This window comes from Budorcas taxicolor, chromosome 6 (assembly GCF_023091745.1).
Source record: "Budorcas taxicolor isolate Tak-1 chromosome 6, Takin1.1, whole genome shotgun sequence".
Lineage (NCBI taxonomy): Eukaryota > Metazoa > Chordata > Mammalia > Artiodactyla > Bovidae > Budorcas > Budorcas taxicolor.
Window position 1 is genome coordinate 105,470,602 of NC_068915.1, and position 27,703 is coordinate 105,498,304.

The window sequence follows — 27,703 nt, forward strand, 5'->3', positions numbered from 1 at the left end:
CTATTTTTTCGTTGGGAAAACAGAACAGAACAGGAGTGGGGTGAGGGCAGGAGAGTTTGCTCAAGTTCACAAAGTCGTTGGTGGCGGAGTGGGATTCTAAATCAGGTCTGTGTGACTCTGTATCTCCTATATACTCCTTGCACTCCTGTCTTTCTTGTGAGCAACTAATAATCAGGAAAGTGTATCACAATTTCCAACATATACTTCTGAAATGCTGAGGAATGGAAGTCATTGGTGGAGACGTCATGTCTTCCAATAAACACTGAATGTGGTGGCAAATAAGAATTTCATTTTAAAATCTCAGGCTTACCTTGTTTTGCTTTAGTTTTATCACCTTTAAAATAGGGTATGTTATAATTGTATAAAACAGACAGCTAGTGGGAAGTTGTTATATAGCTCAGGAAGCTCCCCTGGTGCTCTGTGACCACCTAGAGGGTGGGATTGGATCTGGGAAGGGAGGAAAGCTCAAGAGGGAGGGGATATATGTATATTCACTGCTAGTTTACATTGTTTACATTGCAAAAACCAATACAACATTGTAAAGCAATTCAGTTCAGTTCAGTCACTCAGTCGTGTCTGATTCTTAGTGACCCCATGGACTGCAGCCTCCAATTAAAAGTAATTAAAAAGAATAGACTATTAATACATATTGAGCATAGCTGTTATGATAATTAAGCATCTTGCCCATCACAGTTAATGCAAAAAAAAAATTCCCTTTTTTGTTCCCTAGGACAGAATTGCTACTTACCTCACTTAAGTTCTTTAAGCTTATCTGTCTGTAAGGGAAAGAAATATGATGTTACATAAAATACAGTTCATAATGATCAAGATAAAATCATTCTGAGCCCTTAAAGCTCTTTGATTACATTTTCATTGCCAAATTAATAGCCCATAGTCCAGTGTGATATTTATCACTGTTCTATAAAATTAAAGCCAGGTTATTTTTCTCATAATTTTCTAAGCAGAAGAAGTTATGAGCCAATATAAAAGGTGGTGACGGAAAGGACATGAATAAACTTGCCTCTCATTTTAGAAGAATTTAAATAACATCATCATTCCTAGTGACATTTGGTTTTCCATGTCAAATTTCATTAGCACAGAAGGACCTGCTATTATTACCTTGATTTTAAAACTCCCCCCACCTTTTTCTTTTAACTTTGAGGCTGTATAAAGAATTTTAGGTGTGAAGCTGTGGTCCAGGAAGGCCTGTGTGAGAGAAAGGATGCTGAAAATGAGAGGAGATCTGAGACAAGAAAGAACATGAAACTGAATGGTAGGAGAAGAATTTGAGAGGGACTTTGATAAAGTGGACTTTGGCCCATTGGATGGTCTCAGAAGAAACCCAAAGCCATCCATTTATATTGACAGTTGAGTTCATTAGCTTCTCTAAACCTCATCATTTCTCATCTGAAAGTGGCCACAAGGATATTTATCCTAGAGGCTTATTGTGAAAATTGTTGTTATTGTTTAGTCACTCAGCTGTGTCCAACTTTTTGCCACCCAATAGAGTGTAGCCTACCAGGCTCCTCTGTCTGTGGGATTTCCCAGGGAAGAGTACTGGAGTGGGTAGCCATTTCCTTCTCCAGGGTATCTTCCCGACCCCAGGGTGGAACCCAGGTCACCTGCATCTGCGGGCAGATTCTCTACCAAGGAGCCACCAGGGAAGCCTCATTGTGAGCATTGCTGGAGATAAGAAGGAAAATGTTGGGCATCCAGTGGGCACTCTTGTGAGAATGTGGGCAAAACCAGAAGATGCGGCTATGAAGGGAGGTGGGGTGATGCGTACCTCTGTCCACCTCCGTCTGTGAGAAGACTGGGACAGAAGAGGTGTTGAGAGATTAAGGCTGCGACACCAATCCCAGTTTAAGGCTGTGGAGCTGGGGTGATAAAGGTCTGTGTGTGTCAGGTACGACGGTGCAGCACACAGTGCTCAGAAGCTATACCCTGGTCTTAGATCGCCAAGCAAGAGGCGAGTATGCCGAGGTCCCATGCTTTTTTAACCTGTTTCATCAGCCCGTCTCAGATGATGCATCTGTACCCTGCCTCTCCCTCTTAACAGGGCAAGTGGAAGATAAAGAGGTGTGAATAGAAGTAATAAAGTAGAACAGACACCCAAAGTATTAATTTGTTTGGGGTTAAAATGAGGCCAATCTCAGTGTTTTTAATGTTTGAGAAACTCTGGCATCTTAGAAATACTGACAGATCGGCCATGTGGCTTCAATTTAAAACGGGTAATTGCTTTTAGACTTGCGATTTTAAGTTAATAAGAGTCAAGCTATGTTCAACTTCATTTCTAAACCATTCCAACTTTTTAAGATGACTCGAATTTTTCTGTAATTATACATTCACTTTATTAGATTTATAAAAATGAAATGTTAAAGTTTGGCTTGTTAGGGTTTAAACCTGCTCTGTCAGCATTTGAAGTACTTAAAAAATCAATTACATGAAGCGAATAAAAGCGTTTCAAAAATTTAAGGATATTTAACTGTGTTCCTCAAGGTCTTACGTTTTAAACTAAGTAATGTGACAGGCAGAGGGATTGTCTTTCTGTTTAGATAAAAGCACTCCATTTGTAAATGGAGCAATATATTTTTAGATGGAGAAGGAAATAGCAACCCACTCCAGTATTCTTGCCTGGAAAATCCCATGGACAGAGGAGGCTGGTGGGCTCCAGTCCATGGGGTCGCAAAAAGTTGGATACGACTGAAGCAACTTAGCACAGCACATATTTATAGATGGAAATTTAAGACTTTGGGAAAATTGGCCTTTGAAACTGGTAACTTTCAAAACCTGGATTTTTAAGTGAGAATCCACTTAGGATGTAAGATGTCCTCTCTTGGAGCAACAAACATCCTTGGGCATTGAAATGCCTGTGGTGACAAGACCCCCACGAGTTGGTTGCCCCCCTCACATGTGAAATGAAGGTAGTGGGCTTTCTGGGAGTCCTTTCAATGAGATTTATGAAGACAGAGAGACCCGCACAAAGTGACAGAATGGAGGAGCAGGGAAGGTGGGGGGTACTCTGGCCTCCCCCACTAGCCCCAACCTGCCTGTCTGAGAGCATCTTTCCACTCACAAATTGTCCCATGGTTGGCTGCTGGAGATGGTCAATAAATAAAACATGGTCCTTGACTACACAATATAAGTTTTGCACACTCTTTCCTGTGCATAACTGGTGCTCATTGTGTATTTGAGGATAACACTATTTTTAATGTAAAAATAGTCCTTGAACCTCTCTTCGTTTCTGGCTTAGTTTCAAATGAATTGTATTTGAGTCCTTGCTCTTTTATCTCTGAGCTCCATCACACTCAATACGTAAAGTTTCCTCTCTGAAGCTTCATTTTCCCACCTGTGAAATGGGTAAATGGAGACAGAAATGAAAAGGGTTGGTTAAGGTTCTCATGAGATAATACATGTGAAAGCTATTCGGAGAAGAAGAACACCTTACTTCTGCAAGAAACTTTTAACAGTCACACCCTTCTAACTTAAACTTTTAATTCTGACATAATTGTAGTTCTCACACAGTGGTAGGGAATCATACAGAAATATCCCATGTGCCCTTAACCCAGTTTTCCTCAAAGGCAATATCCATAATGATAGATTATATCATTATAGGCAATACCTATCATTATATATCTATATTGTAAAACTATAACAATAATTAAAGTTCACACTTTAAAATACATAGTTTCCATTCATGAATGTGAATTCACGTATCTTCTTTATAATACATACTTTCTCTCTCTTTATGGTTTCTCAATATGTATAAGGATTTTTTTTTTTTCCATCTCCCAAATCATCAGAACACACATACTAAGATTGCCTGAGCTGATGTGGTGTCAGCAAGGTTGAAGAGAGAAAACCATAGTTAGGCAAATGAGTGCTTTGTTGATAAAAATGTCACACACTTCCATTGTATATATGTACTACAACTTCTTTATCCATTCATCTGTCATTATATAGAGTGAAGAAAGTCAGAAGAGAAAAACAAATATCGCATATTAAAGCATATATATGGAATCTAGAAAAACGGTACTGATGAACCTATTTGCAGGGCAGGAATAGAGACACAGACAGAGATCAAACTTGCGGATACAGCGATGGAAGGAGAGGGTGGGACGAGGGTAGCATTGAAACATAAACATTGCCACGTGTAAAATAGATAGCTCATGGGAAGTTGCTGTGTTCAACACACGGAGCTCAACCCAGGGCTCTGTGGCAGACCTAGAGGGGTGGGATGGAATAGAGGTTGGGAGGGAGGTTTAAGAAGGAAGGGACATATATTCACGTTGTCCCTGGTGGCTCAGACAGTAAAGAATCTGCCTGCAATGCGGGAGACCTGGGTTTGATTCCTAGCTGGGAAGATCCTCTGGAGGAAGAAATGGCAACTGACTCTAGTATTCTTGCCTGAAGAATCTCATGGACAGAGGAGCCTGGTGGGCTACAGTCCATGGGGTTGCAAAGAGTTGGACACGACTGAGTGACAAACACACTCACACTCACATGGCAGAAACCAACACAACATTGCAAAGCAATTATCTTCCAATTAAAAGTAAATTTTTGAAAAGTAGCACACACATTATTTAAATTATATTTTGGCTGAACCCTGCACCTTGGGCCACTGAGTTGGCTGAAGCTTAAAGGAAATTTCAGAGCTCAATGACCAGTCTGCAGTTCTGTGTCCTTATCAGAAAACTGCGGACTGAAGCATTGCTTTTTGCAGAATGGTGAGGACTCCAAAGTGGCCCATGTACAGCTAGAGCTGCAGCAAGCAATGATTATGCTCCTGACTTCTCACGCTGATTTTTATTTGGTGCAGGTATCATGGCTTTCAAATTACAATGGATACAGAGTGGGAAAGTTTTCTTCTTTTCCTCTTTCTAATTATATCAAGGAGAGAGTTTCCACTCAGCAGTTAGTATATCTTAAAAGTGTTGCTCAGTCATGTCCAACTGTTTGCAACCCCATGGACTGTAGCCTGCCAGGCTCCTGTGTACATGGGATGCTCCAGGCAAGAATACTGGAGTGGGTTGCCATGCCCTCCTCCAGGGGATCTTACTGACCCAGGGATCGAACCCAGGTCTTCTGTGTTGCAGGCAGATTCTTTACCATCTGAGCCACCAGGAAAGCCCATATATCTTGAACATCACTCTAACATCATTTTCCTTCCCCTTTAACAGAAAAAACCTCCTCCAGACTGAAAGTTTTGCTCAGAAACTGTGTTGTGGTTACTTACGGTAGAGCTATGTTTCCCTTTTAAATACATCTATTTAAATTAAAAAAAAGAGAGAGAGCTGAGCAAAAGCTATGAAGCACATGGGTATTGCAAAAATCATAATGATGACCCACAAGTGGTTGAGAATGTCTAACCAGCATTCTCCAAACTTCAGTGTTCCCGCCTGGCTTCGGGCTGTCAATGACTGATCTAAATGGCATTTTCCTGAACTGAAGGGCTCTAGTTCAGCGATCGTTTTGTGAAGCCAAATTTGTTGTTGTTGTTGTTCAGTGTCCAACTCTTTGTGACTCCATGGACTACAGTGCGCCTGGCAGAGAAGGGCAGAGCAAGCAGAGACCCAGGGGGGCTTGAAACACAGACCCAGGACTGCCCCACCACCTGGGGTGAGCAAGGCCAACTGGAAGGGCTGCAGCTGTTGGCTGCCTTCACTGGGCAGTTGATCCCCAGATGTAAACACAGTCACTCCAGAGGGTGATTCAGCCCACGGGACCCAGGGAGCAGCTGTCAGGAAGGCAGAGAGCCTGCGCTGGCCAAAGACACTCAGATCTGCAGCCTTCCTTCTGTTTTCAGATAAAGTGAACCTCACAACAGCCTCACGTGGTCTTTCCCATGTGGTCATTAGCAATGGCTGTCTGATGACATAGCTGGGCACAGCTATAAATAAATCCAAAGCTCTCTTCCTAAAGCAAGGCTCTCGGTCATTTCTTTTGCAAATATTTTCTCTCGTTCTGTGGGTTGTCTTTTCATTTTGTTTATGGTTTCCTTTGCTGTGCAAAAGCTTTTAAGTTTAATTAGGTCCCATTTGTTTATTTTTGTTTTTATTTTCATTACTTTAGGAGCTGGATTAATCTCCAAAACATACAAACAACTCATGCAGCTCAATAACAACAACAACAATAACAAAAATCCAAAGAGTGGGCAGAAGATCTAAAGAGACATTTCTCCAAAGAAGACATATGGATGGCCAAAGAGCATGTGAAAAGATACTCAATGTCACTAATTATTAGAGAAATGCAACTTAAAAGTATAGGGTGTCACCCCACACCAGTCAGAATGGCCGTTAGAGAAATGCAACTTAAAAGTACAGGGTGTCACCCCACACCAGTCAGAATGGCCGTAATCAAAAAATCTACAAACAATAAATGCTGAAGTGGGTGTGGAGAAAAGGGAACCCTTCTATCTTGTTGGTGGGAATGTAAATTGGTACAACCACTATGGAGAACAGCGTGGAGGTGCCTTAAAAATCTAAAAATAGACCCAGCAATCCAACTCCTGGACATAAACGCAGAGAAAACCATAATTGAAAAAGATACAAGTACCCTGATATTTATTGTAGCACTACTTACAATAGCCAAGCAACCTAAAAGTCCATCAACAGCAGAATGTATAAAGAGGTACATATATACAGTGGGATATTACTCAGCCACAAAAAGGAATGAAATCGTGCCGTTTGCAGCAACGTGGATGGACCTAGAGACTGTCATTCTGAGTGAAGTAAGTCATTCAGAGAAGGACAAGTATCCTATGATACCATTTCTATGTGGAATCTAAAATGATGGTACAAATGAACTTATTTACAAAACAGAAATAGAGCCACAGATGTAGAAAACAATTTTATGATTAGTAGAGAGGAAAGAGGAGGAAGAATGCACTGGGAGACTGGGGTTGACATATACACACTGCTATATAGAAAACAGTTTACTGGAGAGGATCTGCTGTATAGTACAGGGACCTCTACTCAGGACTCTGTAATGATCTATATGGGAAAAGAATCCAAAAAAAGAGTGCATATATGTATATGAATAACTGATTCACTTTGCTGTACACCTGAGAACAACACATTGTAAATCAACTATACTCCAGTAAAAAAAAAAGAAAAAAAGTAAGACAAAGCTCTCTTAGTTCTGGTGGCATTCCCAACGTCCTGCAATGGACTTTGCATATTTTGGAAATGGCAACCCACTCCAGTACTCTTGCCTGGAGAATCCCATGGAGGGAGGAGCCTGGTAGGCTACAGTCCATGGGGTCGCAAAGAGTCGGACACGACTGAGCGACTTCACTGTCACTTTCACTAACAGTCATTTACCAACCCTATAACTTTGGCAAGTCACCTAACTTCTCTGAATCTTAGTCACTTTTTGTGCCCTGTGGGTAGGGAGCCCTTTTACCAGGCATCTATTATATGCGTCTACCGAGGTGGGTTCTTTGGCCTTTTCAAGCCTTAGAAAATCAAACTTTACTGGACTGCAGGCATGGATGCTCAGTTGCTTCAACCATGTCTGACTCTCTGCGACCCCATGGACTGTAGCCCACCAGGCTCCTCTGTCTACAGGATTCTCCAGGCAAGAATACTGGAGTGGGTTGCCATGCCCTCCTCCAGGGGATCTTCCCGACCCAGGGATTGAACCTGAGTCTCTTGCGTCTCCTGCATTGGCAGGCAGGTTCTTTACCACCAGTGCCACTTGGGAAGGTCCCAGATAGGGTTATGGCTGTCTAATTCTGTTAGGTACAGATAGGAGATGCTGTTTAAGTGATTGTTCTTTCTTCTTTCCTATGCTGTGACAGATGTTACCCTAGAATGTGACAAAACTTAGCTCCTCACCACAATTCTACCTCTTGAGGATGGTTATTTTCTCCTTATAAATATGCAGGATTCAGAGAGATTTAAGATATCCTGAAATTTTGCAGCCAGAAGTGGCTCAACTGGGATCCAAACCCCATCCTGTTGGGTCCCCACAACCTGTTCTTTGCAACGTAAGGAAGAAGGACATAAAAAGAAAGTGTATTTTCCATGAACGAGTCAAACTACAGGCTTCTGAGATGCTTTCCCTCAAGGTGGGGGTGGCTCTCCCTACCAGGCTGGGGAGTCTACTTCAAGAGGTGGCCGTCCTCCCCCTCCCCCCATCCCTTGGTCACCTCATCATCAGCAACAGCAAGCCTCTCACCTGGCCCCTTTCTGCGCTTCGGGGAAGGTGTGCCTCTGAGGGAATGGTGGCCTGCTGCTCGGCGGCTCCGGGGGTAGGGGCTGGTACTTCTTTGGAAGCTTGACGGGCGGCCTGTGTGAACAGTCAGAGTGACATGGAAGCAACCTAGATGTCCATCGGCAGACGAATGGATAAGAAAGCTGTGGTATGTGTATACAATGAAATATTACTCAGTCATTAAAAAGAATGCATTTGAATCAGTTCTAATGTGGATGAAACTGGAGCCTATTATACAGAGTGAAGTAACTCAGAAAGAAAAAACACTGATTCAATATAGTAATGCATATATATGGAATTCAGAAAGATGGTAACAATGACCCTATATGTGAGACAGCAAAAGAGACACAGATGTGAAGAACAGATCTTTGGACTCTGTAGGAGAAGGTGAGGGTGGGATGATTTGAGAGAATAGCATTGAAACATGTATAATACCATATGTGAAATAGATTGCCAGTCCCGGTTCAATGCATGAGACAGGGTGCTCAGGGCTGGTGCACTGGGATGACCCTGAAGGATGGGATGGGGAAGGAGATGGGAGGGGATTCAGGATGGGGAACACATGTACACCCATGGCTGATTCATGTGAATGTATGGCAAAAACCACAATATTAGCCTCCAATTAAAGTGAATAAATAAATTAAAAAAAAAAAGAAGAATCAGAGTGAGGAGCTGAGAAGGTCTGCCATACAGATGGCTCCTCAGACCCAGAATTCAGACAGCCCTGCCTTCTGTGTCCCCCGATTTGGGTTGAAAATGGCAGTTTGGGGGATGGCTCACTACTTTACAGGGAGCTTCAAAAGTCAGAATACTCATTCTTCTAAAGAGTCTCAGTCTCTCTCCCTGCAGCTTGCCCTCCGGTCTTTTTCTGTTTTTTTCCAGAGTGTGATGTAATTTACTACAGGGTTTCACAGGTCTATGCCAGCTGTTGACATTTTAGGTGGCCTGAGGGTGAAACTGCAATTGTAGCCTTTCATTTGCCCCATATTGAAAGACCTGAGCTTTTGAATTTCTCCAACGAAATGGGACAATGTTCCATAACCAATCGCACACCAGTTTATTCCCCTAGGCCGTCACTCGTTCACAGAGTGGGTCAGGTCCTGTTGGTGATGCTGGGGACACAGAGGGAGAAAAAGACACAGACCTTGGCTCAAAAAGCCGCCCTCTGGGAGGGCAAAGGGAGGAGCAGTGAGAAGGTGGCCCACCACGGTAGGAAGTGCTGTAATGGAGGACCTCATGGGCCCAAGTAGGACAACAGAATGGTCAACTCAGGGCCTGAGAAATCAGATCGGTTGGTTTCACCCCCCACCCTCCCATATATATATATATATGTGTGTGTGTGTGCATACTTAGTCACTCAGTTATGTCTGAATCTTTGTGACTCCATGGACTGAAGTTCACCAGGCTCCTCTGTCCAAGGGATTCTCCAGGCAAGAATACTGGAGTGGGTTGCCATGCCCTTCTCCAGGGGATCTTCTCAACCCAAGGGTCAAACTCAGGTCATTTGCATTGCAGGAAGATTCTTTACCATCTGAGCCACCAGGGAAGTACATGAAACACATGTACTTATGTATAAAGACATAAGTACTGATATAAATATATGCTTATATATTGTTGGTCCCTTGGAGGCATTTCCCAGTGCTAGGACTCTGGTAGACTTCTGTACTTAGAGGAGGGAGAGACTTCTGTACTAAGTGAAGGGAAAGAAACAGGAAGCAGGGAAGCAAGGCGTTCATTAAAGATGGATGCGTGAAGGGATAATATGACTGTGAATGAATGAATGATTAAATGGATGAATGAGGCTTGTTTACTCTTGTTCATTGACCAACTCATTAGTTTTTCAGTGTCAGATGTCTGTGTATCTCTTTTCAAATTCTGGAACTAATCATGTAAGTATATTGTGAAACAAAATTCTCTTTTTCAGTGTTTTACCGAGGAGGTGGTAAAGGTGTCTGCAAAAAGAAAGAGAACCAGAAATTACAGTTATTCTTCGAGCAGAGCTAATGGTTAACATTTTTTTTTTGGTTTACAAACAACAAAGCCCAACCAAACTTTTAGGGTATATTTTTCAAGTGCCATCTAAGCCTTCGCATTGTCCATATTCCTATGCTTCTAAAATAAAGAGTGGGTAACAAATGCATTTTAATGCCTTTTCTTACCTTGTTTCCTTTTGTGGGTTTGTCTCCTAAAACATAAGAAGAAAAAGTAGTGAGTTTATGGCAAATGTCATCAAGGTATCTTTCAGTCAGTCAGTCAGTTCAGTCGCTCAGTCGTGTCCAACACTTTGCGACCCCATGAAGTGCAGCACGCCAGGCCTCCCTGACCATCACCAACTCCCAGAGTTTACTCAAACTCATGTCCATTGAATCAGTGATGCCATCCAGCCATCTCATCCTCAGTCATTCCCTTCTCCTCCTGCCCCTATCTCTCCCAGCATCAGGGTCTTTTTCAATGAGTCATCTGTTCACATCAGGTGGCCAAAGTATTGGAGTTTCAGCTTTAGCATCAGTCCTTCCAATGAACACTCAGGATTGATCTTCTTTAGGATGGACTGGTTGGACCTCCTTGCAGTCCAAGAGACTCTCAAGAGTCTTCTCCAACACCACAGTTCAAAAGCATCAATTCTTCAGTGCTCAGCTTTCTTCACAGTCCAACTCTCACATCCATACATGACCACTGGAAAAACCATAGCCTTGACTAAATGGACCTTTGTTGGCAAAGTAATTTTTCTGCTTTTTAATAAGCTATCTAGGTTGGTCATAACTTTTATTCTGAGTAAGCATCTTTTAATTTCATGGCTGCAATCACCATCTGCAGTGATTTTGGAGCCCCCAAAAATAAAGTCTGACACTGTTTCCACTGTTTCCCCATCTATTTGCCATGAAGTGATGGGACCAGATGCCATGATCTTCATTTTCTGAATGTCGAGCTTTAAGCCAACTTTTTCACTCTCCTCTTTCACTTTCATCAAGAGGCTTTTTAGTTCCTCTTCACTTTCTGCCATAAGGGTGGTGTCATCTGCATATCTGAGGTTATTGATATTTCTCCTGGCAATCTTGATTCCAGCTTGTGCTTCCTCCAACCCAGCATTTCTCATGATGTACTCTGCATATAAGTTATCGTTACATATGTTTAAATGGAAATCATTCCCATTTGAATAATTCTGGTGCAATACCAAGGAACATTTGTTGCCGTCTTATGAATATCCAACACCATGCTAAATACTTTCATTATGTAATCTCATTTAATCCTCGCCTTTGCTCTGGATGAAGAAACTGGAGCATGGGGAAGTTAAGTACCTCACCTCCAATACCCCAGTTAGTAAACAGTAGAATGAAGATCTCATCATATGTGGTGTGACCCCTGAGGTCCTCTCTTAACCATTTAGCTGTTGATTGATATCCTTTTATATATGTTCATCTTATTGAAGTTCTTGCCTCCCACTTTCATCAGGGATATCTAAGAAGAGAAAAACTGCATCACAGAACATTTCAGATGAAAGGGTTTTCTAAGACCCAGAATCCAATTACTTTATTTGATGAAAGACAAAGCTAGGGAGGACAATTACCTAAGACCACCTGACCCTAGAAAAAGGCTGAATGGGGCCTGGAAACGATTCTCCTGACTTCGGTGTAGTTTTATGGGCTCCTCCAATGGCTCAGCAGTAAAGAATACACCTGCCATACAGGAAACCCAGATTCCATCCTTGGATTGGGAAGATCCCCTGGAGGAAGAAATGGCAATGTCCTGGAGGATCCCATGGACAGAGGAGCCTGACTGGCTACAGTCCATGGGGTCTCAAAGAGTCAAACGACTGAACCCTCATTCTTAAGTATTCTTTATTTCCACAGTGCAATTTAACTCAATTATTGAGCTGCTACTCTGAGCTAAGCCCAGGGCCAAGCTCTGGAGTTAAAGACAAATGCAAGACAATCCTTCCCCTCAAGGTGTTTCCAGTTATTGTGTTTACAGGCCAAGTTCTAGCTTCTGGGGACATAATGGGGAAGATGAGAGACACTGTCCCTGCCGCCATAGCGCTTATACCTAAAGGGTAGTCGTGCACTACCTTTCCTGTAGAAAACACTTCAGGAAGAGAAGGGTGTGGCATTGAAGGGACACATGGGAGATAAGTTGGTCTGGGGTGTCAGAGAGAGCTCTTTGAGTAAGCAATGTTCACTAATCTGTAAAAATGGATGTGACCTGGTAAATGCTGTTTTATAGGGGGTGAGAGGAGTCAGTGAGATGACTGCATCTCATCACGGCTGTTGTTCAGTAGCTCAGTGGTGTCTGACTCTTTGTGACCCATGGGCTGCAGCGGGCCAGGCTTCCCTGTCCTTCATCATCCCCCGGAGCTTGCTCAAACTCAAGTCCACTGAGTCGGTGACGCTATCCTACCACTTGGCCCTCTGTCGTCCCCTTCTCCTCCTGCTTTCAATCCTTCCCAGCATCAGGGTCTTTTCCAATGACTTGGCTCTTCGCATCAGTTGGCCAAAGTATCAGAGCTTCAGCATCAGTCCTTTCAAAAATGAATATTCAGTGTCTATTTCCTTTAGGATTGACTGGTTGAATCTCCTTGCAGTCCAAGGGACTCTCAAGAGTCTTCTCCAACACCACAGTTCAAAACCATCAATTCTTTGGCGTTCAGCCTTCTTTATGGTCCAACTCTTACATCCATACATGACTACTGGAAAAACCATAGCTTTGAGTATATTGATCTTTGTTGGCAAAGTAATGTCTCTGCTTTTTAATATGCTGTCTATGTTGGTCATAGCTTTTCTTTCAAGGAGCAAGCATCTTTTAATTTCATGGTTGCAGTCACCATCTTCAGTGATTTTGGAGCCCAAGGAAATAAAGTCTGTCAGTGTTTCCATTGATTCCCCATCTACTTGCCTTGAATCAAGTATCTTATCATAGGAGACTTAAAACTCAGCTGAGCACTGCCCGAGTCTCCTTTCCTTATTTGTGAGATGACACAATTGGAATGAAAGTGAAGTCGCTCAGTCGTGTCCAACTCTTTGTGACCTCATGGACTGTCACCCGCCAGGCTTCTCTGTCCATGGAATTCTCCAGGCAAGAATACTGGAGTGGATTGCCATTCCCTTCTCCAGGGGAACTTCCCAACCCAGGAATCGAACCCTGGTCTCCTGCGTGGCAGGCAGATTCTTTACCGTTTGAGCTACAGGAAAGTCACAATTGGAATAAATCATTGCTTTAAAACTTTGCTGTGAAGAGTCCCCTGGGGTTCCCCTGGGGACACCTAAGGAAACTGTAAGGCTGAGAGGCTGGGTTTCTAGCTCATCATCCCTTGTCATTGTGGAGGCTCCATCTCTGTCTACTTCCCATTGGATCTCCTTTAAGATTTCTTTTGGGAAAATGTCTAGCTGGTCAAAAAGAACACAGCAGAACACGCACTAGTCTGGATGATTTTAAAGGCTCTTCTAGGCCTAAGTGAGGGAAGGAGGAGTAGAGTGAGATAAGTGCCTTCTTCTTCAGTTCAGCTCTTCTGAGAGGGCTCTGTACCTCTCCAGAGAAGCCAGATAATGGATTTTATTTCACAGGCACGAGATCTATCGGTCTGATCTCCGACATTACAATGGATTCCCCTTCCCAATAAAACTCAAAGACACCAAAATAAAATAAAATAAACAAAAACCCAAATAACAGAAAAACTACCTCATTGGACAAAATTACCATTCTCCTTATTTTGTTTTTTGAAAATGCATTTTAGATAATATAGACTTCTCTGCATGAATTCAAACACTAATGGGAGACAAAATTTGCAGATGTTCCGAAACTGTAAAAATACAAAAAATATGACTCAGGTTGTATTTCAACAACAGCAACACTCTAGTTAATGGTAAGTCGTTGACTATCTTGATGTGATTACTAAAAAGTTTAGGCCACAGGGTGCTTCCTTAAGGCACTAAATCAGAAAGCAGGAAACTAATTTGCCCTCATTTTATTGTGTATTGGCTTCAGCAGCAGATCTCCCTGAGAAACTATCTTATATCAGCTTATGCTGATGACTTTCCCTGTGAAGGTAGATGTCGGGTGTCCAAGACACCTTTTTTCATACCTACTACTGTATCTATTGGGGATCAATTCAATTCACTGAAAACAAACTTCAATAAAAAGACTGAGTATCTGGAATTCAGTAGGAACATTCCATTTATTGCTTCAGAGATATGCATCTCATTTGATTCAGTGATTGTGAGTTTAGAAAAGGACATCTATCTTGCTTTTATTCATTTGCTTGTTCTTGAGCCCCTAGTGTATGTCAGGCATGGATTCATTTTTAATAGATTTGTTGATGTAGGTATTGGGGAATATAATACCAGAAAAAAAAAGTTTCTATTGTCATGTAAACTCACATTCCAGTAGCAGGAGATAGAAAACAAACAAAGGTATATGATAGCAGGTGGTGATAAACGCTACAAAGAAAAGTGAAGGTCTGGTGTGTGAGAGACAGGTGATGGGGCTACTGTTTTTCATGCAGATGCCAGAAGACCTCTGTGGAGCGGGGATGACAACAGAAGCTTGAAGAAAGTGAAGGCACACACCATGCGAATACCTGGGCAAGCGTCCCTGACAGAGGGAGCAGCAAGTACTAAGGCCCCGGGGGTGGGATGAGAACCAAGGAGTTTACTCTCTGGGCTTCCCTGGTGGTGCAGATGGTAAAGAATCTGCCTGCAGCACGGGAGACCTGGGTTCAGTCCCTGGGTCAGGAAGATCCCCTGGAGGAGGGCATGGCAACCCACTCCGGTATTCTTGCCTGGCGAATCCCCATGGACAGAGGAGCCTGGCGGGCTATAGTACATGGGGTCTCAAAGAGTTGGGCATGACTGAGTGACTAAGCACAACCCACAACACTCTGCAGGCAGCGGTGGTGGAGGTGAGAATGTGCACGGGGTCACATGGGGTCATTCAGGCTGTGATAACTCTGCCTTAACCACGGTGCCTCTTTTCTGTATGGGCTTCCCCTGGTGGCTCAATGGTAAAGACTCCGCCTGCAGTGCAGGAGATGCAGGAGACTCGAGTTCGGTTCCTGGGTCAGGAAGGTCCCCTGGAGGAGGAAATGGCAACCCACTCCAGTATTCTTGTCTGGAAAATTCCATGGACAGAGGAGCCTGGTGGGCTATAGTTCATAGGGTTCCAAAGAGTCGGACACAACTGAGCGCACACACTGCCTCCATGCATCTTTTCTGTACACTGTAAGTTGTGTACCCCCATTATAATGGAAGCTTTCCCGGGCATCAGTTAGTATCCTCCTCGTTTAAAATACGTGTGTGTGCAGAGCTACTGCATGGTATAGTAATTCCTCTCCTGGGTGTATATTCTGGGCTTCCCAGGTGGCGCTGATGGCCAAGAACCCGCCTGCCAATGCAGGAGACATAAGAGACCTGAGGTCGATCCCTGGGTTGGGAAGATCCCCAGAGAAGGAAATGGCAACCCACTCCAGTATTCTTGCCTGGAGAATCCCAGGGACGGGGGAGACTGGTGGGCTGCCGTCTATGGGGTCGCATAGAGTCGGACACGACTGAAGCGATTTAGCAGCAGCAGCAGCAGGGCTTGTTTACGAAGTAATAACAACTTAGGTATACACTGGGAGAGGATGAGATTTGGAGCTGGACTTCTTGAGTTTGCATTTTGATTGTGCTACTTACTATTGGTAGGGTCATAGCAGGTGCTCAAAAAATACTTATGACATAAACAAATGGATTGAGAAACAGTTGAAATTTTTATTCTGGAAAAGTGAGACTTGGTTACTCATACTTCATGGGAACTCATGTGTGGAATAAATGAGTTAATGCATTTCAAGTAATGACTGTTATTGCATACCCACTGTTAGGAAATTATTGCATAATGGAAAATTACTGAGAAAACGGCAATCTACCTTCCTGATGAGGTACACAAATAACTGAAATGCTACAAAAAGTTCCCTGTCGCATCAGAAGACCCAAACAGGTGTTCTTTGGGGGGTGTTTTCCCGTCTTGAAATTTAATCAGGCAGTTTTCTCTAGGAGGAGGCTGGCGTGCTCGCCATCTGGTGGCTACATGTGTAATTAGCAACATCTGCTCGACTCATTTTGCTCCTGAGTTTGCGACAAGATAAAACTCACTTCCGCTGCAAAACGTGTTGCTTCTTGGGAGACCATGTGGTGAGTTGAACATAGCATGGAGGTAGAATCTATTGGGCCCAGTTTGATTATCTCCATAATTTATTAGAGTGGAGTCATGAAGTTGTCAACCTCACAGGGGTCTGTGAAGTTAAAGCAAAGCCTCTGGGAGAAGACATTACTTTGCCTACAAAGGTCCATATGGTCAAAGCTGTGGTTTTTCCAGTAGTTATGTATGGATGTGAGAGCTGGACAGTAATGGGTGAGTGCTGAAGAACTGATGGCTTCAAACTTGGTGCTGGAGAAGACTCTTGAGAGTCCCTTGAACTGAAAGGAGATCAAACCAATATATTCACTGGAAGGACTGATGCTGAAACTGAAGCTCCAATACTTTGGCCACCTGATGTGAAGAGCCAACTCATTGGAAAAGACCCTGATGCTGGGAAAGATTGAAGGCAGGAGAAGGGAACAACAGAGGATGAGATGGTTGAATGGTATCACTGACTCGATAGATATGAGTTTGAGCAAGCTCTGGGGGATGGTGAAGGACAGGGAAGCCTGGCGTGCAGCAGTCCACGGGGTTGCAAAGAGTCAGACCTGACTGAGTGACTGAACAACAACCGGGAGAAGGAGAAAGTACCATGAGACTTGTTTGTCCATTTTGGGGCAGGGGTGGTGTGCCTGGTGCCTGTTTATAAGAGCTGGTTGTTAAATTTTCAGGATTCTGCAAAGCAGGTGTTAAACACAGCCATTATGAAAAAAAATTATGTAAATGTACGCTGAAGTTATGAAAAAGGTAGCATTTGCTCGAAACTCATGACTTCCTGATTATTCTACCCCATCTGTCTATGCTGTTGAAGTTCTTCACCTCTATCGTGTCTATGGTGGAAATCACTAAAATATGGCATGTCTTCCCATCTTCCTGTTCAGTGGTCCTGAAATCTGCCATAGCGGAAGTATTTGCACCGTAGAAACTGACGGAAGCTACAAATCAGGGTTTGCTCTATTGTTTGGTATTTTCATCTGTGATTTAAACGGTTGGACAAGAAGATAGACATTCAAGAATTTGCTTCTTGATGGAAGGGATGATGACGCAGATGAGAACTTTGGAATCGTACAAGTTGGGTTCTAATCTCACTCCCCGCCATCACTGACTGAGTAATCTTGGGCAAATTACATAAATGTTCTGGGCTTGTTTTCGTGTCTATAAAGCACAGATCATGAAGTGTAGTTCCTTGGATGGTTAGGAGTAAATAAAATACAATTGTTTTCAATTAGCTCCTAGTCAGTTTGCGTTAAATATATGCAATACTCTTTGCTTATGAAATATGGTCATGACAATCAACACTTTTGGAAACAAAGCATCAGTGTAATGTTATGTAATTGAAACATAGACTCTGGAAAAAAATTGGATAAAACCTGGCCTCTTTGCAGTATTTATGATGTCTAAGAGTTTTATAATATTAATACATGAAAGTGAACCACTGGAATTTCATGCCCTGATGATTAATTATAGAAGCATTCAAAGAAGAAATGATCCAAGTGGCTAGTGTATATTTCATAAGGCCTATTCTAAGAAACCTTTTTGAGTTTCTTGAGAAAGTCTATGGAAACTTTCAGAAATTAATTTCAGCAGTAAATTGCTGACACCACTCTTGGGTTTGAGTGGGGAGGGATTAAGTTAGGCAAAGCCTGGGATGTGGGAGGGACCTGCTGACTTTAACAGCTCCTCAAGTAATGTTCGAAAGTGCAATTTCTTAGGAACTTCTATGTCAACAGCTGCACCTTGGGGCTTAGTAATGGGTGTTGGATAGAAGTCTCTTTCTAAACAAGCCTGGGAGACATCTCTTTGGCTGACCTCAGTGTCTCAGGGAGTTGGAAGCAAGGTGGGTAGGCAGGGTGAAGGGAAGGACCAAGGCTTCAGAGGCGATGGGCTGGGTGAGCAGTGGAGTGGGTGGGTTTGTATGTATGAACCATATCCATGGATTCACAGAATGCTAGAGGCCATTGTGTTCTACCGTATTTCTACAGATGGGATACTAAGGACGCATGCGTGTGCGCACGCGCGCGCGTGTGTGTGTGTGTGTGTGCGCGCGCGTGCGTGCTCAATCACCTGATCGTGTCCTACTCTTCACGACCCCATGGAGCCTGCCAGGCTCCTCTGTCCTTGGAATTTTCTAGGCAAGAATGCTGGAGTGGGTTGCCATTTCCTACTCCAGGGGATCTTTGCAACCCAGGGATCAAACCTGCATCTCTTGTGTCTCCTGCATTGGCAGGTGGATTCTTTACCACTGTGCCACCTGGGAAGCCCCAGGAAGATCATTTGGCTAGACTGATAACTGAGCAGGACCTTATGGGACCTTCCATCATATCCTCTGCTTTAGCTCCTCTCTGAAGGCCCTGGATAGCAGTATTTGATGCATGTTTCCTGAGTTGTTTTATCGATGCTAAAACCCCCACCAAAGAGATGTTAACTACTTGATGACCATGAGCACAGCCGCAGGCTTCATCAAGACTGATGATGTGAACCCTTGCGACACCACCCTGTTCCCTCAGGTACCCTGTCGCCCACCTCCCTCACCTGGCTTTTGAAAATGCTTTGCCAAAACCCTTCGGGGAGCTCAGGCTTTTTTAGATCGTGAGCCGCCCAGCTCCTTTCATGGCCCTGCAATAAACCTTTCTCTGCTCCAAACACCACCATTTCGGTTTGTGTGGCCTCACTGTGCATTGGGCACATGAACTTTCACTAACAAGTTCACATCGCAAACAGAGATGCCTCCAGAAGCAGGTGGGTTTCTTGGCTTGCCCCTTGCAGGCCCCCACATAATGGGAACTCGTGGCTAAGCGTCACAGGCTGATCTCTCGGTGGTCCTGTGACCCCCGACAATGCTTATCTGATACACTTTTATTAACACGGGCTAATTTTTAGAGTTACTGTAGGGTTTACTATGCATCCACTATGTGCTCCGCACGGTGCTATGTGTTTGCTGCGGGGAAAACAACGTTCAGTCAAGTTTGATCATTAAGGTTAAGGAATTTATTTTTATATTCATCAGTAACAGATTTACTGTGTTTGCTCAGCACCAAACTAGATCAAGCATGGTTTCAGCCTACACAGAGAGGCAGGGAGATATTCCAGGGCAGGGAGAAGGGCAAGAATAAGTGAGGGAGGAAAGAGTTGTGGAAGTCATTAGTTCGGTCCAGAATCCCTTGGTCAAGGGTCCATCATGTGTCAACAACTGTGCTATAGAATTGGCATGAGTTAGTACCTTAGGAGAGACAGGTATCTGATAATGTAGGAGCATTTCCTCCCTTTCAGAGGTATGGGAACTTCGAGAGGCTAAGTTCTTTGTAAAAGAAAAGTCGTAAAACTGGGATTTGAACCCAGGGATCCTTGTCCCCAGATCCAGCCTTCATGCAACCACATTTTGGCTGCTGCTGCATTTCAGACATAATATTTAACCTTCCCTGAGGTCCCTGTCTCCCGCCTCAGCTCTATGTGCCCTGCTATGTGAATCAGTCCTAGGACTCACAGTTCTCCTGTTGGGGCACAATTACGGATTGCAGAGGCCTGACCAGACTGTGGGCTCCTCGTGGTCTAAGATCTTCTGTGCCCCGGCGCAAGTGATTTTGAATAAAGTGCATGTCTACCCTGGCAGTTATCACATGGCGTTGTAACTGCCTTGTGGCTTCCCTATTGCTCTCTGTTGAAATGTGTGTTTGTTACATGAGCGGTTATCTAACACTTTTCTTTTTCTCTGTGTGACAGTGAGACAAAATATTGTCCTGTAGTTCAACATCTATAACATTACAACATGTATAACATTAGCTTTGAACTGATCTTGTATCAATGTGTCTATCACTTTTTTTTTTTTAGCCTGAACAGGAACATGACTTCTATTACTTTTGAGCCACTGTTTGTGTCTGAAATAAACTTAAATCAAAAATGGTGGTAGGAGGATAATCTTACATTTATTTCTGACTGTTTCTAGGTCTGTGGCCTAAAGCTGTGATTTTTGTTAAGGATATAATTTGCTGCTGCTTGCTGCTAAGTCGCTTCAGTTTTGTCTGACTCTGTGTGACCCCAGAGATGGCAGCTTACCAGGCTCTTCTGTCCCTGGGATTCTCCAGGCAAGAATACTGGAGTAGGTTGCCATTTCCTTCTCTAATGCATGAGAGTGAAAAGTGAAAGTGAAGTTGCTAAATTGTATAATCTATAGGAAGGCAAATTCCGTCTTTTTTGTGATGTTTTGTGTCGCCGTGTTCTGCCACTAGAGGGCAGTATCACCCATCAATTCCTGTCTTTTGCGCTAAAACCTTGCATGCTGCTGCCACCGCTAAGCTGCTTCAGTCGTGTCCGACTCTGTGCGACCCCACAGACGGCAGCCCACCACGCTCCTCCGTCCCTGGGATTCTCCAGGCAAGAATACTGGAGTGGGTTGCCATTTCCTTCTCCAATGCATGCATGCAGGCTAAGTCGCTTCAGTCGTGTCCGACTCTGTGCGACTCTTTGGTCAGCAGCCCACCAGGCTCGTCCGTCTACAGGATTCTACAGGCAAGAATACTGGAGTGGGCTGCCATTTCCCTCTCCGAAAACCTTGCATAGATTGTCCTAAGTGCTGTGCTGAGTTACTTCAGCTGTGTCCAACCCTGTGCATCCCTGCGGACTGTAGCCTTTCAGGCTCCTCTGTCCATGGGATTCTCCAGGCAAGAATACTGGAGTTCAGTGAGTGAGAAATCATTTAGGGAGTTTGCAGAAAAAAATTTTAGATACTAGCAAATATAGTTCAGTTCAGTTCAGTCGCTCAGTCGTGTCTGACTCTTTGCGACCCCATGAATCACAGCACGCCAGTCCTCCTTGTCCATCACCAACTCCCGGAGTTCACTCAGACTCACGTCCATCGAGTCCGTGATGCCATCCAGCCATCTCATCCTCGGTCGTCCCCTTCTCCTCCTGCCCCATATCCCTCCCAGCATCAGAGTCTTTTCCAATGAGTCAACTCTTCGCATGAGGTGGCCAAAGGACTGGAGCTTCAGCTTTAGCATCATTCTTTCCAAAGAAATCCCAGGGCTGATCTCCCTGGAAACACTACCATATTGACAAAAAACTGGGCTCTGGTCTAGGATTGGATTGCTTGCTCTGTGACCTATGTGAGCCCCTTCTCTTGCGAAGGCTCTTGGCATAAGATGAGGGGGTATATTCAGATTAACTCAAAACTCTTTGGCATCTAAATTTGATAAAAAGCAAACTGGTAGAAAGGTCTTCTGATGGCATTATATGGAATTCTATTGTACTTCTTTTTAACCAAGCTCATGTTTCTGAATATACAGGTTCAGCCACCTGTATGTAATTCCCTCTTTCTTTTCATGGATAGTTTATCATATTTTGTTATAAATTCATTCTTATATATGAAGTGCTTTTCCCCTTTAAGGAAGTTGGTTTAGAGTTTGTGCTTGGTTCATATGGAAGGCAAAGAAAAACTCATTTTAGCCTCCTTTCTGCTCAGGGTTAAGAAGCTCAGCCACTTAGAGTTGATCCATGTTGCTGTGCAGCAGAAACCAACACAACATTGTAAAGCAATTATCCTCCAATTTAAAGAAAGAAAAAAAAAAAAAGAGAGACGCTAAGCCACACCACTTTTGAATGTTACAGCTATCCTCATCTAAAAAAGAGAGAGTTTCTTCTGCACTGATGGCTAATGCTAATTAATGGTTCATCACAACCCCCTAAGAAGGGAATGGTTACCCACTCCAGTATTTGTGCCTGGAAAAGTCCAGGGGCAGAGCAGCTTGGTGGGGTTCAGTCCATGGCGTCACAAAGGGTCAAACACGACTAAGCGACTAACACTTTCACAACCAACTTACACTGTATGAATACTTTGCCTCCAAATAAACTTTTATCCATTTTTAGGAGTGAATAAAAGAAGCCAAGCTTCAGGGAAGATAAGTTCTTGAAATCTGACAGTTTCCAGATAATGTCAGAATATGATTTCAAGAAAAATAATATGAAGTGTACATTAACATAAATCTATAACTGCTCAACTTGATGAAAAATATTACCATAAAACTCTGCCATGGCTGAACCACCCAATATGTTTTTCTCGATGACATTTTGTGAGAATGAATAAATTATCTGAGAATGTGTTTGCATCAAACATACAGAATTTCGTAATAAACACATAAATCATTCAAGCATTTTCCAGAAAGATGCCTGATCCAAAAAATGAGGATATTCATATTACTTTTCTCCCTTCCAGCTTCTTTCTCAGTACAGTCCCTTAGAGCTCTGGATAGTAATACAAAACCGTCAATTACGGAAGTGTAGGAAGAGCAGACACAAAGAAAATTACTCTCACTGGAGAAGTTTTCCATGCAACTTACAAGCTGAACTTCTGTGAGCTTTGTTTTCACTGAGGTCCCCTCTGCAGTTTACACTGGGGTCTACTTTTAAAAGGGGCTTCCCAGGTGGTGCTAGTGGTAAAGAGCTCACCTGCCAATGCAGGAGACGTTAAGAGGCATGGATTCGATCCCCGGGTTGGGAAGATCCCCTGGAGGAGGGCATGGCAACCCACTCCAGTATTCTTGCCTGGAGAATCCCATGGACAGAGGAGCCTGGCGGGCTACAGCCCATGGGGTCATAAAGAGTTGGATATGACTGAAGTGACTTAGCATGCACGTACTAGTTTTACAAAAACAGCTATATTTTTCAGCCATGGTACCTGGATGCCAGCCATCATCCCCTATAAAACTGGCAGGACTAATTTAACTCTGAAAGATGTGTTCTTGTTGTACTCCTTGAGGAATTGCTTTACTCTTTTCTCACTTGGGGCAATTAATGCTTTTTCACATGAAAAAGCAGGCTCTCCCTTTTTGCATAGACTACTGGGAAGATTGAGGCAAACTAGTAGTTTAATTTTAATAGAATGCAATGATTTGTGCCTCACGATCCCGAATTTCATATTTACCTTTGTCTGTCTCTATATTTCCTATGATTTAAAACTTTTTCTGCTATACCACGCAAGCTTTTGTTAACTACTCCAACAGTTGAGAGCTAAGGTGAAGTATAAATAAATAGATGAATGAGTTGTGATTTGTGATTTATAATGAGAAATGTATACTTAGTCTTCATCTCTGTGTCTGGCACAGAACTCCTAAATCCGTTGGAATTTCCTAAGTGATGAGAGGTATCTAAGCGTCTTTTGTTATGTTAAGGAGATGACTTTTAGATCCTGCCTAAGGATGGGGGCCCTGGCCAGTGGAGCTGACCGTGTGATTGGAGGGTTGAAACTTACAGTCCCCCAAATCTAAACCTACTCCTACTTCTAGGAAGGGGGAGTGGCTTGAGATTAAGTTCAGTCGCCAACGGCCAATGATGTAATCAGCCGTGCCTACGTAATGAAGCCTCCACAAACTCCCAAGAGTTTGGAGCTTCCAGGTCGGTGAACACACAGAGATTCAAGAACCATGGAAGCTCCTCGCCTTTTCCCAATACCTCCCTTCTGTGTCTTTTCCATCTGACTGTTCCTGGGTTACATCCTTTTAATGATACATTGGCGATTTAGTAAGTAAGATATTTCTTTGAGTTATGTGAGCCACTCTAACAAAGTAATTGAACCCACGGAAGGGGTGGATGGAGCCTTCAATCTATAGAGGCACAGGTGACAACTGGTTCATGACAGCATCTGCCGTGGTGGTGAGGTGCAGTCTGGTAGGACCGAACGCTTAACTTGTTCATCTGATGCTGCCTCTGGGTGGACAGTGCCAGAACTTCATGGAATTGTAGGACACCCAGCTGGTGTTCAGAGAATTGCTTGATGATGTGTGGGTGGGAGAACTGCCCCCTATGCATGTTGGAATTGGTATTAGAACCATCTGGATTGTCACACAGACGTATTAATATATGTAGAATGGTGGTCAAAGAAGATTCTGCCATCAAAGAAATGAAGCTTCATGTCTACAGTGAACTATTAGAAAAGGAGAATTGTGAAACCCATTTCTTACCTTTCTCCCCAGGACTCAGGGCTTCCCTTGTGGCTCAGCTGGTTAAGAGTCTGCCTGTGATACGGGAGACCTGGGTTCGATCCCTGGGTTGGGAAGATCCCCTGGAGAAGGAAAAGGCTACCCACTCCAGTATTCTGGCCTGGAGAGTTCCATGGACTGTATAGTCCATGGGATCGCAAAGAGTCGGACACGACTGAACGACTTTCACTTTCACTTTCCAGGACTCATTTCTCCATAAATGGCTATGAAGGTTCTATTATGACTTAGGACCTCTGTATATATCAAATGATTATGGTCTGCTTTGGGGTCCCTCTGTGCTCTGGGCCCTTTCTCTGTCAGGCAGGAAAAAACTGCTATACAATTCATGCGGTCTTCTAAGGGCTAGCGATACTAGTACATCAGTTACTGAAGGAAAGCTCTAAATCAAGGGCTGTGTACATCAAAGGCATTTCCATGTTCTTGGACTCAACAGGAATAGGAAAGCTTCCCTATTTGGGACAGTTTAAAGGGGTCAGTCATGGCAACCCATTCCAGTATTCTTGCCTGGTGAATTCCATGGACTGTAGCTTATCAGGCTGCAGGCTACAGTCCATGGGATCGCAGAGTCGGACACGACTGAGTGACTTCACTTCACTTCACTTCACTTCAGAGGGCAGATAGACAGGGATCAGTCAGGCTATGGAAGATGGAGAGGGGAGATGGGGCAGGGAACAGCCCTTGTCCCCTGTTTCTGCTTATGCAGTTCAACTGAAGCATCATAAAAGCCCTGGCGAGTTCACATTTCAAGAGGAGGAAAGTAAAGGCTCAGAAAGGTTAGGTGCCTCACTTAAGGTCACACAGCCAGGGCGTGGCAGAGCCAGGGCGTCAGCCGCTCTCCTTGCTCCTTCCGCCTCGCTTCCCTTTGTGGGCATCTTCTCTTGTGCCTCCAGGTCCACTGTTTGTCTGGTCCACTCTGATCCACCTACTCTCAATCCTCAGGGACCAGCCAGCACAGGCAAACTGGTCCTGTGGTTTCTGGTTGAGTTTGACCACTGGGAAGTCCCAGCAGGAGACAAGAGGGAGTTTGGAGAGGGAAGCTGGGGCGTGTATTCCATTCATTCCCACCCTGGGAGGAAAGTAAGGAAAGTGAAGTCGCTCAGTTGTGTCTGACTCTTTGAGACCCCATGGACTGTAGCTTCCCAGGCTCCTCTGTCCATGGGATTTTCCAGGCAAGAGTACTGGAGTGGGGTGCCATTGCCTTCTCCAGGGGATCTTCTGACTCAGGGATCGAACCTGGATCTCCTGGCGCTTTACTGTCTGAGCCACCAGGGAAGTCCATGTGGGCTGGCGATGTCCCTCCTCTCAAGGTGCTGAGCGCCTTCTTGTTTTCTGCAGCTGTCCTCTCATCTCTGGGTTTAGGAGTGGTAATGATGCCACTGCTATAGGCCCTAGGGCCTGCATCATCCCACATTCTTCCCCAACACCTCACGTACCTTAGTAAACAGTTCCTTTATAAATAAACCTCTTTAAATGATCCTAAGGCTGTATAATGTCACCCTATTTATTTAACTTCTATGCAGAGTACATCATGAGAAACGCTGGACTGGAAGAAACACAAGCTGGAATCAAGATTGCCGGGAGAAATATCAATAACCTCAGATATGCAGATGACACCACCCTTATGGCAGAAAGTGAAGAGGAGCTAAAAAGCCTCTTGATGAAAGTGAAAGAAGAGAGTGAAAAAGTTGGCTTAAAGCTCAACATTCAGAAAACGAAGATCATGGCATCCGGTCCCATCACTTCATGGGAAATAGATGGGGAAACTGTGAAAACAGTGTCAGACTTTATTTTTTGGGCTCCAAAATCACTGCAGATGGTGATTGCAGCCATGAAATTAAAAGACACTTACTCCTTGGAAGAAAAGTTATGACTAACCTAGATAGTATCTTCAAAAGCAGAGACATTACTTTGCCGACTAAGGTCCGTCTAATCAAGGCTATGGTTTTTCCAGTGGTCATGTATGGATGTGAGAGTTGGACTGTGAAGAAGGCTGAGCACCGAAGAATTGATGCTTTTGAACTGTGGTGTTGGAGAAGACTCTTGAGAGTCCCTTGGACTACAAGGAGATCCAACCAGTCCATTCTGAAGGAGATCAGCCCTGGGATTTCTTTGGAAGGAATGATGCTAAAGCTGAAACTCCAGTACTTTGGCCACCTCATGCAAAGAGTTGACTCATTGGAAAAGACTCTGATGCTGGGAGGGATTGGGGGCAGGAGGAGAAGGGGATGACCGAGGATGAGATGGCTGGATGGCATCACGGACTCAATGGACGTGAGTCTGTGTGAACTCCGGGAGATGGTGATGGACAGGGAGGCCTGGCGTGCTGCGATTCATGGGGTCACCAAGAGTCGGACGCGACTGAGCGACTGAACTGAACTGAATTTGGACGTGCCATCTCCTCCCTCTTAGGACTCTTAACGAATACACTTTCCCATTAATGAAAATTTGATGTTAGTAATATGTTATAGAATATAGCATAAGACACATAAAAGATGAATTTGATATGTTTCAGTTACTAGCAAACGTAAATCATGGGGCTGTCATCTTTTCCAAGTGGACATTGTAAAAAGAAGGGGACACTGGGGAAAGTGATGACAGAAGCTATAATGTATAGGATTCAGTTAAATTACTGTGGCTACCCTCCATCTGTGCTTCCAGCACTACTGAAATTGATTGTTTCCTTTCAGTTTCTTACCTGTATCTTCATCTCCAAATTGAGTTGCTTTGCCTAAAGCTTTAAAATCTGTTTTCATATTAATTAATCAACATTTTAAAATTAGATGTCTATCTTTCAATTTTACAAGGGTATGCTTAGAGAAATAACTTAGCTATGTATTTGAGGCAAGAAATATATGTTTCAAAACAATTTCTTTCCAGATTGTACAACATGGACTATGACTTTTCACAGTCAACTTCCTCATTAATATGGTAAGGTGATAAAAAGGCATAAAATGTGAGTCTTTCCAAAATTAGAAAACCTTATTAGATGAAGGTTAATTTAATAGATAACCTTGTTGAGAAAAATCTAAAAATATACAGGTATATTTCATACTTCGTGATTTGACTTTACCTTTAACATGTTGTTTTCTGATATCCTTGGAAATGGGTTTTTCCACCTGTAGAAGACAATGAATTACAATTATCTCTTAAATTGTGACTATTCCTTTTCATGACCTGCCACACAGTATGGACTCATAACTTAGGTTATGAGTCCAGGACTCATCATTCTTACAGATCACCCTGTGTGTATGGTTGGCAACTATTCAACGTGTGTAAACACCACCATGCCAGTGATGAGTGTAGGGGCCTCAGGTGGTAATTTGGCATAA

General features: G+C 43.6%; 1 protein-coding gene across 1 annotated transcript in view; it reads right to left on the reverse strand.

Moving 5' to 3' along the window:
• The window catches only part of CLNK (cytokine dependent hematopoietic cell linker), a 191,943-nt gene that overhangs the window by 42,071 nt on the left and 122,169 nt on the right, over positions 1-27,703 (reverse strand). The window contains exons 8-12 of the mRNA XM_052641789.1: positions 27,445-27,490; positions 10,377-10,402; positions 10,150-10,169; positions 8,182-8,292; positions 749-776 (exon numbers count right to left, since the gene is read on the reverse strand). Coding sequence (XP_052497749.1) covers positions 749-776; positions 8,182-8,292; positions 10,150-10,169; positions 10,377-10,402; positions 27,445-27,490 — 231 coding nt within the window. The remainder of the gene's footprint in view (positions 1-748; positions 777-8,181; positions 8,293-10,149; positions 10,170-10,376; positions 10,403-27,444; positions 27,491-27,703) is intronic.